The following is a 14810-nucleotide window of genomic DNA, read 5'->3' on the forward strand; positions in this document are numbered from 1 at the left end:
CAGACTCCACACAGACAGTGACCCAGCCGGGAATCGAACCTGAGATCCTGGAGCTGTGAAGCATTGATGCTAACCACCATGCTACCGTGAGGCCCCAAAACAAAGTACCGTACACTCAAACCCCCCAGCTTCAGGTGCCACCCCCACCATTCCGTGGGTAAACCGCACTCCCTATCTGGGCCGACCCCACCTCCTGTGACACAGCTCTTCCCAACTGCGACCTTGCCCAGAGCCTCGAGGGCCTGGGGCAAAGGGGCCACAAAAACACAACAAAACACGGGGAAAACCCCAACATAACAGCGCCCCCCCAGCAACCCCCATAACATACTGCAATCCATTAACTCAAGTCCAACTACTCATTCTTAATGAAAGTTCACGCCTCGTCCGGAGTGTCAAAATAGTGGTGCCGGACCAGATATGTAACCCACAGCCTCGCCGGTTGTGACAGTCCGAACTTCACCACTTTTCCGTGGAGGACCGCATTGGCCCGGTTGAATCCCGCATGCTTCTTGGCCAGCTCTGCACTCCAGTCCTGATCAATACGGATCTTGGTGTTCTCCCACCTGCTGCTCCGCTCCTTCTTCGCCCATCACAGGGGACACTCCTTGTCGGTGAAACGGTGGAACCTTACCACCATGGCTCTCGCCGGCTCATTTGCCCTCTGCCTCCTTGCCAGGACTCTGTGCGCCCCATCCAGCTCCAGGGGGCGTACCCAGCATCGTGGTCACATACGCCCCAGTATCCGACCCCTCCATGCCTTCAGGGAGACCCAGAATCCGCAGGTTCTGCCTCCTTGACCTATTGTCCAGGTCCTCCAACTTCTCCTGCCATTTTTTGTGCAGCGCCTCGTGCACCTCCACTCTAACCGCTAGGCCCAAAATCTCATCCTCATTATCAGAGGCCTTCTGCTGCACCTCCTTGATCGCTGTCCCCTGCATCTTCTGGGTCTCCACCAGCCTTTCAATCAACGCCTTCATAGGGGCCAGCATCTCCGCCTTTAAATCCGCAAAGCAGGTTCTTAAAAACACCTGCTGTTCCCGTGACCACTGGGCCCATGCTGCCTGATCCCTGCCGGCCGCCATCTTGCTTTTTCCACGCCCGTTCTCCTCTCTTCTCCAAAGCCGCTTTTTTGACCGCCCCACTCCTGGTCCACTCCATACAGCGCTGGAGGGCTCTCACTGTTTCTTCCCACACCGGGAATCATCGTCAAAGTACCGCTGGAGCTCCTTAAAAGGGCCCAAAAGTCCGTTATCGCAGGAGCTGCCGACCGTGCGACCTACCGAGGCATAGCCGCAACAGGAAGTCGTAATTAAAAGTTTTTTAAATGTTAAGTTGGTTGAAAAAAGCAGTATTTTAATAATAACTACCTTGCAAGAAGAAATTGCTCTGTGCATTTCTGATTTACCCTGCGAGCAACATTTTCCAATCATCAGTCTAAGTGTGAGGACCGTGAAGAGGAAGAACGGCAGTGTTAACTTCTGTTGTCAAGCAAAACAATAGTAGAAGATGCAAAAACTATTCAAAACCTCAGAGCACTGGTGGACCTGATGAAATCTCCAATGAACCACACAACTTTAATCTAATAGTGAAATTGCAGAATTTACTAGATCTTAAAATATGTATGTTTGACTCAGCGTTATACTGCTTTATCTTTCTCCCACAAGTGGCTCCAAATTAACTATCCATCTGACCTCAAAAAACAAAGAAAAGCAAAGATGGGCTTTAAAATGTTACTATGATACTAGACGATGACTAAAATATTGGAGCATAAATTGAGGTGGAGAGGATAAATACTTCCATTTTGCATTCTTTGCCGTCTGCCAAATCTGTTTTATCATTTTCAGAGTTGAGTTGTATGATTTAGAATTGGTAGGAAGTAACACATAATTTGACCTTGTTCCCGGTAAATATTTACATTTTTGAGGAGCCCAGAACAAGAGAGTTTCTGGTGAAACATTTGACGGAATCCTAGTCAGTTATTACTAGTCTAATTGAAATTGCTTCTAAAAGTTCTGCCTTCTAAGTATTTTTAAATAAAGTGCAAGTTTAAAACTAGAGATTCATCCAGCTGAGTATGAAACATTTTCTTTCTCCAGACACAGGTTGGGTGTTTTGCTCCCCAGTTTTCAGGATACCAGCAACAGGATTCTCAAGAGCTGCTTGCATTTCTTTTAGATGGTTTACATGAAGATTTAAATCGTGTGAAGAAAAAGCCCTACTTAGAACTTAAAGATGCCAATGGTAGGGAAGATGAGGTGGGTGTGGCTGAATAATCCCTTTAAATAATGCAAGTCTCCTTATTGCATCTTGAACATTGAGTAAAGCATGTTTTATTTGTTTTACAGTGCCTTTCACATCCTCGGGCTGTTCCAAAACATTTCACATCCACTTTGTAGGCTAAATATTAAATTTTCCTCAAAATCACTGTTTAGAAATGTATTGATTACTATAGATCCATTGTTTGGAAATATATCCATTATTATAAATCCATTCAACAGATTTTCAAGCATGACTGAGGGGGAGGAGTAGCTGGACAGTGAATGCCATGTGCATTGAAGTACCTCCTGGTATATTTTCAGTGGATTAAAACTTGATCACCAACTGACTGCGGCAAAACCTTTTTGGCATACAGTACAAATTAACACTATGGCGTCCAGGCAATAATGCAACGCTAAACTGATCATATGTCACCTTCAAGGTTACTGGACAGTTTAACTAGCATTGTCTATTTGCTCTTGTTTAACTTCTTTAGCAGGAGAGTTTTAGACTCCAGCCAGCATTGCATCCACCCAAACAAGCTAAGGAGTTTATTTAATTTGGCTCCTGTGCTTGACTATCAAAATACCCCTCTGATTGAATCCATGAAAATCTCAAGGAGCATTTTAAGGAATATACAATTCTGTCGCATCACATGACATTAAATGACATCTATTTCGCTAGTTCATACTTCTGTTGTCCAATAATTTATTTGCATGCTTTTATCAGTTATATTTTATATGTCGTCTTATATTTCGTGACAATTTACAAACCAGCTCATTCTTTTTTTAATGTTTTTATTCTCCATTTTCACATTTTCCTTCAGAACTTACACCCCACCCACAGACAGTAAACGGTAACAAATACAAAATAACAACGATTCCATCCTCCCACCACCCCAAACAACAGCCCACCTGTCAATATATGCATCCAATAAAACAAACCCTCCCACGGAAACAAAAAACAATGGAGAAAAAAAAAGGAGTCTGGGACTGCCCATGGTCACCATAGAGTCCATTCCCCCCGCCCCCACACTCAACGCCCCCACACTCAACGTCATCCGACCTCTGAAAGAATACCGTACGTGATACTCAAGAGTTGTAAACACCCCCCCTCTCCAACTCCTCCCGTCCACTGCCTCTTGTAAAACTCCTCCCCCCAACCTCGGTTCCTTCCCCCCCCCCCAACTTTCCACCCCGGCTAGACCACTCGGACCTTGTTCTGCCAGGCTCCGATGGCCGCAGCTCCTCCCCCCACCTCACTCCCGTTCACTGGCCGGCTTAAACCGACCAGCGTGGAGGCCCCCGCCCGGGTCCCTTTCCCCCTTGCCCGGCCCTAGGAAAGCGCACAAATCCCCTTTTAGCACACAAATCCCGCATATCCACCTACACCCGAAAGAGCCCTCACTTCGAGTGAAAGTCCCATCACTTCCCTTGTCCAAATATATACAACATTGGCTCCTTTATCCCTTACACCCGCACGCAGTGAAACAAAAAAGAAGAAAATACAGTCCTGAGGTTACATCGGCACATGGCCATTTCTCAGTTCTGCCATAGTCCTTCTGCCTTCGCAAACTCCTCCGCTGCTTCCGCCATTCCAAAATAAAAGTCCTTGAGCTTGTAAGTCACCCTCAGCTTTGCTGGATATACAATGCCGCACTGCACCTTGCTAATGTACAGTGCCCTCTTCACCCGGTTGAAAGCAGCCCGCCTCCTCGCCAGCTCCACCATAACATCCTGGTATACACGTATACCAGCTCCAGCCCACTGCACCACCCGTTTCTGCTTGGCCCAGCACAGGACCTTCTCCTTCACACTGTACAAACGGAAGCATAGAGTCACTACCCTTGGCGGCTCACTAGCCTTTGGTACAGGCCCCCACGACCGATGAGCCCGATCCAGTTCATATCGGGAGGGATCCTCCCCCTCCCCCAATAGTTTCGCCAGCATCGCAGCAAAATACTCAGTCGGCCTCGGCCCTTCAACTTCTTCGGGCAGCCCCACAATCCTCAAATTCTGTCGCCTGGATCTGTTTTCCAGGTCTTCCATTTTTCCTCGCAGATCCTTGTTAATCTCCATCACGTTCCGCATCTCCTTCCTCATCGAGGTGAGTTGATCACCGTGCTGCAATAATGTCTCCTCCACTTCCTTCAGTGCCTCCCCTTGCTCCCGCACCTCCGCCACTGCGCTCGCCACCGCTGTCGTCACCGGGTAAATCGCCTCCTCCACCAGCACACTCAAAACCTTCCTCATCGCCTCTAAGTGTTCTGTAAACTGCCTTTCGAATTCTGCAGCCATCACCTTAGTTATTTCTTCAGCCGTAGGCAATGCGGCCTCCCCTGGTACCACAGCCTCCTTTTTCCTCGGTGACCCCGTGGTGACCCCTCCACTCCCCGACGGACCTTCAGCTGTTTTTTTAACGGCTGTTTTCTTGCTGATTTTCGACATCTTCGTCTACTGTGCCTTCTCCGTGCCTTCTCCCTGCCTTTGACGCCTCCGTGGACCCTGGGGCCAGGCTTAAAGCCCCGATGCCGTTCCCGAACGGGAGCCCTCCGTTGCGCGGCTGCCTCCCGCCCGCCGTCACCGGAAGTCCCACAAACCAGTTCATTCTTATACATATTTTTTAATGATGACCTTTTGCAAATAGTAATAGCAAGAGAAAGCTTATTCCATTCCCTTGGTTGGTTCAAAAGTTGCTGGGGGCAAGTCTGTTGTCAGCCCTGTTCACAAAGTTCTAGCAAAAATTGTTTCTTGCATGTTCATCTATACTATCAGCTTAAGTGCCTCTGGCTCAAAAGGTTAAAGATTCAAAGCTCCAATGCTGACTTGAGTATGTTATTGAGGCCATCACTTTCTCACAATACTGTGCTGTCTGAAGTGCAATCTTTCAGTTGCGATGTTAAACTGAGCTGCTGTCTAGCTGCTCAGATATCAGATGGTATTATTCAAAGAAGAGCAGCAGGTTCTGCTGCCTTGGTCAAACCATCAGCATTAGATATTGCCACCAGAACTGGATTTGCTTTCATCTGTTTGCAGAACGTTGCATTCAAATTGGCTAACTGACTTGCTGATGTAGCAATCAGTAATTACACTTTAGAAAATTCTATTGGTTGTGAAGTGCTTTGGGACATCCTGAACATGTAATGAAGCATGTAATACTGTAGATCCTTCATTAATGATGAACAGCACAATCAAATATTCTTGTCCCCTTTCTGGTTATAGGTGGTAGCTAAAGAAGCGTGGGAAAACCACAGGTTAAGAAACAACTCCATCATTGTGGACATCTTCCATGGGCTTTTTAAATCCACTCTAGTTTGTCCTGAATGTTCCAAAATTTCTGTGACATTTGATCCTTTCTGTTACTTAACTCTTCCGTTACCTATGAAGAAGGACCGTACAATGGAAATCTTTCTTGTACGGGCAGACTCGTCTCGGCCAACTCAGGTAAGATCAGATTCTCTGCAATAAACTAATGCTTGGTGATCAACATAGTAAGGATAAGAAACTATGGTTAGGAGGAGAGATTTGAAATACTGGGAACATTTCCACCAAAGCAGAAAAGGCTAAGACAAAGTTGGCTGTAGGTTTTTAACATGACTGATTTTGCATATGAAAGACAATTTCCTCGAATTGAAGATTCAGTGATGAGGAATGATTGATTTAAATTTTTGAAAGCAACAGGTTAAAGAAATCATTTTATTTGTGCATGAATTCTTGAGACACAAACTGGCATCTTTCAAGGGAAAATTAGATAAAGATTTGAACCAGAGGAAGAAATAAGCCAGTTCCAAGCCACACATTACCCTGACTTGGAACAGTTCCTTCACTGTCATTCGGTCAAAGTCCTAGCATTCCCTTCCTTACAGCACTGTGCATGTACCTGGACTGCAGCGGTTCAAGAAAGTGCTTTACCATCACCATCTCAAGAGCAACTAATGATGGGCAATGCAAAATGCTAGCTTAGCCAGTGATGTCCACATCCGGAGAACTCATTTTTAAACTAAGCAAATGGGAAGAGTGCAGGAAATTAATTTTAGGTTACTTTAGCAAGGATCCGACACAAAAATGAGCCAAATTCGCTTTCCCCCTACTTTTTTTACATTGATTCAAGGAATATGGGCTTCACAGGCTAAGCGAACATTTATTGCCCTGGGGTGTACATTTCTGATTCGAAGCGCTTCATAACACCTGTACAGAATGGCTCAGCATCGTCATTCATATTGGTCCTTTGAAAATCGTTAACAGAATTATTAATTTGCATGATTAGCAATGGTGGGGGAATAAGTCTGTTCAAACTTTTGAGTACAGATAGTAAGGAATAGGTGGCAAGTTGTATTCAGCCAACTTCTGTGCTTACTGGTTGTCCACAGACAAGATACGTGGCTGAGAAAATAATGACATTTCCTGTTCTCACTAAACAGTTGATTTTATTTTTAGAGAATTCTTCTGTGACCTGTTAAATGACGACTTTATTTTACAGTATAGAATAGTTGTTCCAAAGATGGGTGCAATCTCTGACCTGTGTACAGCTCTTTTTCAAATCTCAGGAGTTGCTGCAGAAAAGGTAAGCTGTTCCAGTCATGACTAAAATTTAACATTGGAATTTGTGTATTCATTTTAGAAGGTATATTCCTGCACTCTGTGCAAGCTGGTGCATCAGTGAGTTCTCAAAATACCTGACTGATCTGACTGGGGATACAATCTGAATGTGAACATTTGGGAATATTTCCTGTTTTGTGATAGTTTTGCTTTGTGAACTGTGATCTTTAATAACAGGAATGTATTTGGGACTCTGTTCCTGTTCTGACTTGACTTGGACAGCAAGGTAGCACAGTGGTTAGCATAGTTGCTTTGCAGTTCCAGGGTCCCAGGTTCAATTCCCGGCTTGGATCACTGTCTGCACGTTCTCCCCGTTTCGTCCGGGTGCTCCGGTTTCCTCCCACCGTCCAAAGATATGTAGATTACGTGTATTGATCATGATAAATTGGGCTTAGTGTCCAAAAATGCTTCGATATAGTTAATGGGTTACGGGGATAGGGCAGCGGTGTGGGCTTAGGTATTTTTTCCAAGGGCCGGTGCAGACTTGATGGGCCGAATGGCCTACTTCTACATTGTAAATTCTAGGGTACTCAGTACTGAGAAATAAAATTCTTGGATTTCTCTAATATTAGTGATTGGAAAGTAATTGACCTGGCCAAGTTTTTTTAGTGGTGGTAGTGAGGAGATGGGTGTGGCTGAGGCTCCAGTCAGGGCTTCTTCTTATGATCACAATCTGCTGTGCTTGTTTAAAAAGGAATTGTGCTTTGCAGTCATTGGGGTGGATATTGCATTTTAAAAATAAATTTAGAGTTCTCAATTCCAATTAAGGGGCAATTTAGCGTGTTCAATCCACCTACCTTGCACATCTTTGTGTTGTGGGGGTGAAACCCATGCAAACGTGGGGAGAATGTGCAAACTCTACACGGACAGTGACCCAGTGCCGGGATCGAACCTGGGACCTCGGCGCCGTGAGACTGCAGTGCTAACCACTGCGCCACCTTGCTGCCCCGTTGATATTGCATTAGGCACAGTTGTGATGGCCCCTATGGATAGCCCAGTGACCTTCAATACTTGGGTTCTTTATGAAGTATCAGGAGCCAAGGAGTTGATTATAGATGGAGAATATTCAAACAAGGTACCTATCTCAAGTGGCAGTTAATGGGATTGACAACTCCCTGAACGTGTTACTCACCGTTGCTAACTTTTACCCTAATATCTGCAATATTAAAAATTGGTATTCTCCAAGTACTAAAAAAAAACATCACATCTCAGTGGAGATTTATTAAATTCTAATTGATCTTATGAAGTAATTTTCTTCAAAAGAAATCTATGTATAACTCCTTTATATTTCTTTATCAGATGGTAGTAGCTGATGTTTATAATCATCGGTTCCACAAAACCTACCGACAAGATGAAGCCTTGAACCACATTATGGACAGGGATGATATTTTTGTGTGAGTATAAAAGCCATCTGTTTCCAGTGTCTATTTTAATGGTGACAAGTAGTTTGTAGCTCATGTGGTTTTCTTCAGTTTCCCTTCAAATCTTTCTTTATGCACAGTCTGTTTACTGTACTTCACGTTACTTCCAGATTATTGCGGGCCGAGCAGTTTAGAGGGAACATCGGCCTAGATCTTTGTAGGCCTTAGTTTTGCGCTGTCGAAAATGTTTTAAAATTTGAGTCAGAAAAAAAAGTACATTCATTTAATTAGTAAAAGCATAATGTTTCTATTATTTTGTGGAAAATATCATCTTAATCCATTGGTAGATTGACCTCGTGAATTTAATATATTGGGCCATACAAACTTTAAATTTGAGCAAATATCAGTGATCATTTGGCTATTGCAGGGAGTAAAGTAATCACAGGGTCATTGTTCCTGATTGCTATCTAGTGCCTTAACTGAATTAAGGACATTTGAGGACAGGCGTGATTATTTGGGTGATGTGCCACCAGAGATACGTTAGTGTGAATTGATACTTTTGTGCAGGGCCTTTTTGTTAATCCTGTGAGAGAGTCTAATGTTAAATTCCCCCCCCCCCCCCCCCCCCCCCCGTCTTTAAGGCACCTTCCAAAGTATGAGAGTGTGGGCAGTCTGAGTGAGAGTCATACAGCACACAGGCCCTTCGGCCCACCATGTCTTTGCCAACCATCAAATACCAATCTATACTAATCCCACCTACCAGCACTTGGTCCATAGCCTACTATGCCATGACGAATTAAGTGCTCATCCAGATTCTACTTAAATGTTGCGAGAGTAGCTGCCTCCTCTACCCTCAGGCAGCGATCTCCATGTTTCAACCATCCTCTGGGTGAAAAGAATGCTTCCTCTGGTCCCCTCTAAGTCACTTGCTCCTCACCCTAAACCTATGCCCTTTGGTCTTAGACACCTCTGCTACAGGGAAAAGATTTTTGTGATCTATCCTATCTATGCCTCTCATAATTTTGTACACCTCTATCAGATCCCCCTTCAGCCTCCTCTGCTCCAGGGAAAACAAACCCAGCCTATCCAGTCTCTCCTCATAACTGAAACTTTCCATCCCAGGCAACACCCTAGTGAATCTCCTCTGCATCCCCTCCTGTGCAATCACGTCCATCCAGAGCTGCACACAATATTCCATCTGTGGCCTAAGTAATGTTTTATATAGTTGTACCAAGACCTTCCTGCTCCTATATTCTCCATCTAATGAAGACAAACATTCCGTATGCTGCCTTAACCACCTTTTCTACCTGTGCTGCCAACTTCAGGGTCCATGGACATGTACATAAAGGTCCCAGGTCCTTTTGTTCCTCAGTACTCCCTCGGCACCTACCGTTCATTGTGTATATCTTGCCCTAATTAGACCTCCCAAAATGCATCACCTCACACTTGTAAGTAATAAATTCTACCAGCCGTTGCTCTACCCAATTTACCAGCTGATCAATGTAAGTCTGTAAAATAAGAAGGCGTCATTTGAAGAGCCTTCTAAGACATTCTCCCTAATTACTGCAGTGATGGTCTCTCTCTTTATCAATAATGCCCCCTCCTCTCTTTCCCCCCCCCCCCCCCCCCCCCCCCCCCACCGCCCTTTTCAACCATTTCTCAGTGATTGCCATAAAATTATGTTTCCATGCTCTAAGTTAATCTGCATTACCAGACAGGCTCCTTGCATTAAAATAGGTACAATTTAGCCGTCCAACACTCCCATGTGCCTTATTATGCCCATGCCTATGCCTATCTGCCTGCTGGACTGACCTAGTTTTCTTTTTATGTTTGATTGAACCTCGCTCCCAACTGTACATCTGTTCTGTGTCCCATTCCCCTGTCAAATTTGTTTAAAACCTCCCCAACAGCATGAGCAAACCTCCCTGCAAGGATATTGGACCCATTCCAGCTCGGATGCACCCTGTCCAGTTTGTACAGGTCCCACCTACCCCATAAACTGTCTCAATGATCCAAAACTCTCATGCCCTCCCTGCTTCACCATCCCTATAGCCACATGTTTATCTGACCTATCTTCCAATTCCTATACTCCGAGCATGGCACCAGAAGATTACAGCCGTAGAACTCCTGTTACAGAGCCTCATCCCTTATTCTACCCATGTCGCTGGTGCCGACGTGTACCACCACCATTGGCTGCTCACTGCCCCTTCATAATGAGACATCTCTGACCTAGGCACCAGGGATGCAATTCGAGAGTCTCATTTGCAGCCACAGAAACACTTGGTCAGCACCCCTTACAATAGAATCCCCTAACACAAAAGCACTCCAGAATTTTTTTCCTCCCCAGCAGAGCCAACCATAGTGCCACAAACATGGCTGCTTTCCCCGAGAACACTCCTTCTTTCCCCCTCCCCCAACAGTATTCAACTGTTTGAGGGGAAGATGAGCACAGGGGACTCCTGCGTTACCTGCCTGCACCTGTGACTCTTCCTGGTGGTCTCCCAATGCTTTTCTGCCTGTACATTCATTGCTAGCATGTGACCAGCTCGCGAATGTGCTATCCACTGTGACCTCAGCATCATGGAGTCATAGAGTCCACCCGCAGCTCTAGCTATGCAATGCGGTCATTCAAGAGCTGCAACTGGACATAATTCCTGCACACGTGATCACCAGAGACACTGGGAGTGTCCCTTATTTCCCACATATTGCAGGAGGAGCATTGCACAGGGCTGTGTCCTCCTGCCATACCCTTGAGCTTAGCTCTTCGTTTTTGCCTTCAATTTAGAGTACGGGTTCCGCAAGGGACCTTTGTCTCCTTTAAACACTAGCTACTCCAAAACTAACATCCCTGAAAGAGTTACAGAAGGGAAGAAACACCCACCTGATTGTTACTCACCAGTCAGCTGCCTCCACTGCCGCAAGTCACCTTCTGAATAGTGAAGTCACTTTGAACCCGGCCGCCAGCTAACCTCACTGTTTTTGTTCTGGAGTGCTCTGCTCTCCGCCCAGCTGCTTTTCACAGGTCAACTCTCAATTGTGATCTTCCCAACTGCAAGCAAGCATCCCTTGAACTCCATTTTAGCCCAACTCCAAAGCACTCTCATTTAGCCAAACAGCACTCATTGCTCCCACAACTGATTAACAAGTTTGAAAGCAGCCTACAGACAACTCCTTGCTGTAACACCCCAACGTTATACTGAATTGGGGGTTGCAGAATCGAACCACAGACTTATCAGTCAATTCTATCACAGAATGATGTTCTGTAACTGTGCCCATTTTTTGTTTAATTTCTGTATGAAGTTTATTTTGTTGCAGCTGCTGATCACCACCTTATATTTTCCAGCTACGAGGTCCCAAGTGTTAGAGAGGAAGACTCTGACAGTTCAAAATGGATCAATCTACCAGTTTACTTCCGTGAGAAAAGGATGCGATCCTCGAATACACCTGCTGGCACTATTCTGTTTGGTCAACCTCTATTGGTCTCTATTCCAAGGGATAATGTAACTGTGGACAGCCTGTATGAACTAGTCCTTGCCCGAATTTCGTAAGTTTACCATTATCCTCATGTTGTGAGGAAAAAATCTTTGGGCTGCTTTGTTCAGCTAAGTTTGTTTTTCCACATTTACTTGAGCCGAACTGTCTTATTTTTGCTGCCACATTTGTGGTTCTCCTGTTAAAAGCTCCTTGTACTTGATAAACTTTTAAATAACTGACCATTGTTACAGTCCTCTTCAATTGTGTAAGTGTCTGGTATCTTAGCTACTTCTAATTCGTTTGTGAATGTGTACGTTTCTAGTTCCTGTGTTGCCTTTTTATAATGGTACGTTGCAATTCCAAATCCTTCCAGAATGTCAAGTTGTCCAGGCATTTAAGTGTTCAATTGCATGTTCGCGCAGCTGTGGAAAATGAAATAGTCAACAGTATTTGTATGATAAGCAATGTGGAACAAATTATTTATTTGAACATGTTTTCAGTTATGTGGACAATGCTATTATTGTATATCAGTTTTCTCTGTCGATTGTATGGTTTGTTCAGTCAGTGGGGTATATATACACTATATAGGTAAGGGTGGCAGATTCCTTTCTCTGAAGCAAAATACTTTGTTTTTACAACAAACCAGTTTCTTTCACAGTCATTTTTCTGATACTAGCCCACAAAACACAAGAGTTACTGATCTTGGTTTTGCAAATTGCTATGTGTCACCTCTGCATTGCAGGTTCCATACTGTGCTGTAATCACTACACCACTGCAACCAAATGCCTGACAAATGAGGACCCCATTCGCCAAGAGCAAGTCCGCTACTTCTCAGATTTCATAGAAAGTTGAATGTATCTGCAGTGTGCTATCCATAAACCACCAGCAAAATTCTGTAACCCTTTGTATTAAAATCAGACAAGGTTCTACTTGTGTGTGCACTTGGGGGAATAATATCTAATTTGCCATTTTTAACAAGAAAATTACTGGGACATAATTAATATCTAAGTTATGTTCACAGTCTCATATTATAACTTGGATACATTATTATTATTATCCTTGAAATTTCTTAAAGTAGACATTGACTGTATAATTTGCCATCTACCCTCCAAATATTTCTGTCACAATTGAGGCAGCCCATTATGAAAAATTCCTTTATTGACAGTTGATCAAATACCAAAGATCAAAATGATTTATGTGCTGTGGAGAGCACTTTTGAAAATACCCTGGCCAGTTTTACATAATGGAAACTGTATGTTTGGCTATTTGAAAGAAAAAGTGTGCATTTAACATTTCTACCACTTATTACGCATGCAGTTAGACACTTTGAACTGCAGCTACTGTTATGCAGGATCTTACAAACTGTAATGACTTGAATGGCCACATAATCTGTTTGGTTGTATTAGTTGAGGAAAGAATGGTGGCAGGTCCTCCTTGTTCCTATTCATTTGTGTAATTTATAATACCAGCTTGAGCCAGTGAAGCATGTAGACTGGGTCATCTAGTCCAAAGGTCCACATATGCAAAGATCAGGCTAAATAAATCATTATTTGAGTAGGCATTGAGTTCACAAGCGAGGGAAGGAGGACATTTGATGACCAAATAGATTTAGTTGTTTTGGCACCGTGGCAGGTGCAGCTTGTGGCCATTAGTCCACAGTGTGAACTTTCCCACCTTCTCCCTGTATTGCAGGATTCTCCATGAGACCAAACATTTGGCTATTTTAATGTTAGATATATTCAATGATGAAGCATCCAGAATCCTCCAGGGTAGAAAATTTTAAAGATACACAACTCTTCGAGTGATGAGATTTCTTCTCATCTTGGCCCGACATGATCGGCTCCTTTTCCTGAGACTTTGCCCTTTTTTCTAGATTGCCAAGTCTCGGAAAACAATCCCTTGGTATCTCAAGGCCCTTCAAAATCATCTCTCATTCATTTTTTTTTCTTTTAATAAATTTAGAATACCTAATTCACTTTTTTTTTCCAATTAAGGGGCAATTTATCGAGGCCAACCCACCTAGATTTTCGGGTTGTGGGGGCGAAACCCATGCAAACACGGGGAGAATGTGCAAACTCCACACAGACAGTGACCCAGAGCCGGAATTGAACCTGGGACCTCGGCACTGTGAGGCCGCAGTGCTAACCCACTGTGCCACTGTGCTGCCCATCTCTCATTCTTCTGAACTTCAATTTACTCAGTCTCTCATCGCAGGGACTAATGTAAAACTTCCACTGTTTCCAATGCAAGTTTCAAACTACTTCCCTTCACAAGCCAGGCATTTCTGACCCTGTAGTGCATTCTAAGCAGCTTCCTTCCCGGCACATTTGTGGCAGAGATTATTTTATTAGCTTTGTCCATTCCAGTGCTGTTTGGATTTTAGGAGAGGTGTAACAGAAATGTGACATTTGTGTGCTGTCATCCATCCAGTTTTGTTTTTCCAAACTTTATCTCTGCAGAAAGCATTTTGGTGTTTAACGCAAGGGAAATATACTGATGGTTCAAGATCTGTCAGCGATGATGGTGGACAGCAGCTTGAAACAATGAATTTGATTAACCAATGCAATTCTACTAGGCAAGCTCTCGTAGCTTAGTGACGGGGCTACTTTTTCGCTAGCTCCCTACTGCATCTGTGCAGGCTGGATATGCGTGTCTCTAATTACTACAGTGCAACCATATAGCCATAAGTCTCATCAAACGTTTTTTTAAAATTGCAATTAATTTTGTGCTTCAAATTAAAATTAAATCCACCTGAATACTTTGCAAAGGTAATCAATCCTGTAGGTCCTCAGCCAAAGAAGAAAATAAAATACTAATGAAAGTTATGTTAGCCATTCAACTCAGACACTCGGTCTTCTGGAAATAGGAAATCGACCAAATGTTTTGCCCTTGGTTATTGGTTATACAAGGGCCCTTCTTGTTGACTCCTTATTTCCCCTTCATTTTTGATCCATGGATGTACAAGGGACATGAACGTAGAACATACAGTGCAGAAGGAGGCCATCCGGCCCATCGAGTCTGCACTGACCCACTTATGCCCTCACTTCCACCCTATCCCCATAACCCCTCCTAACCTTTTTGGTCACAAAGAGCAATTTATCATGGCCAATCCACCTAACCT

General features: G+C 44.0%; 1 protein-coding gene across 4 annotated transcripts in view; it reads left to right on the top strand.

The window, feature by feature from the left end:
• Positions 1 to 14810, top strand: part of usp4 (ubiquitin specific peptidase 4 (proto-oncogene)) — a 97975-nt gene that overhangs the window by 48989 nt on the left and 34176 nt on the right. For all 4 annotated transcript variants that reach the window (XR_005462388.1, XM_038812306.1, XM_038812307.1 and 1 more), the window contains 5 exons: positions 2097 to 2255; positions 5478 to 5699; positions 6736 to 6819; positions 8154 to 8248; positions 11559 to 11759. Coding sequence is in view for 3 of the 4 variants with exons in the window: in XM_038812306.1 (XP_038668234.1) it covers positions 2097 to 2255; positions 5478 to 5699; positions 6736 to 6819; positions 8154 to 8248; positions 11559 to 11759 (761 nt within the window). In the remaining variant the exon portion in view is untranslated. The remainder of the gene's footprint in view (positions 1 to 2096; positions 2256 to 5477; positions 5700 to 6735; positions 6820 to 8153; positions 8249 to 11558; positions 11760 to 14810) is intronic.

Source organism: Scyliorhinus canicula, chromosome 11 (genome assembly GCF_902713615.1).
Source record: "Scyliorhinus canicula chromosome 11, sScyCan1.1, whole genome shotgun sequence".
Taxonomy (NCBI): domain Eukaryota; kingdom Metazoa; phylum Chordata; class Chondrichthyes; order Carcharhiniformes; family Scyliorhinidae; genus Scyliorhinus; species Scyliorhinus canicula.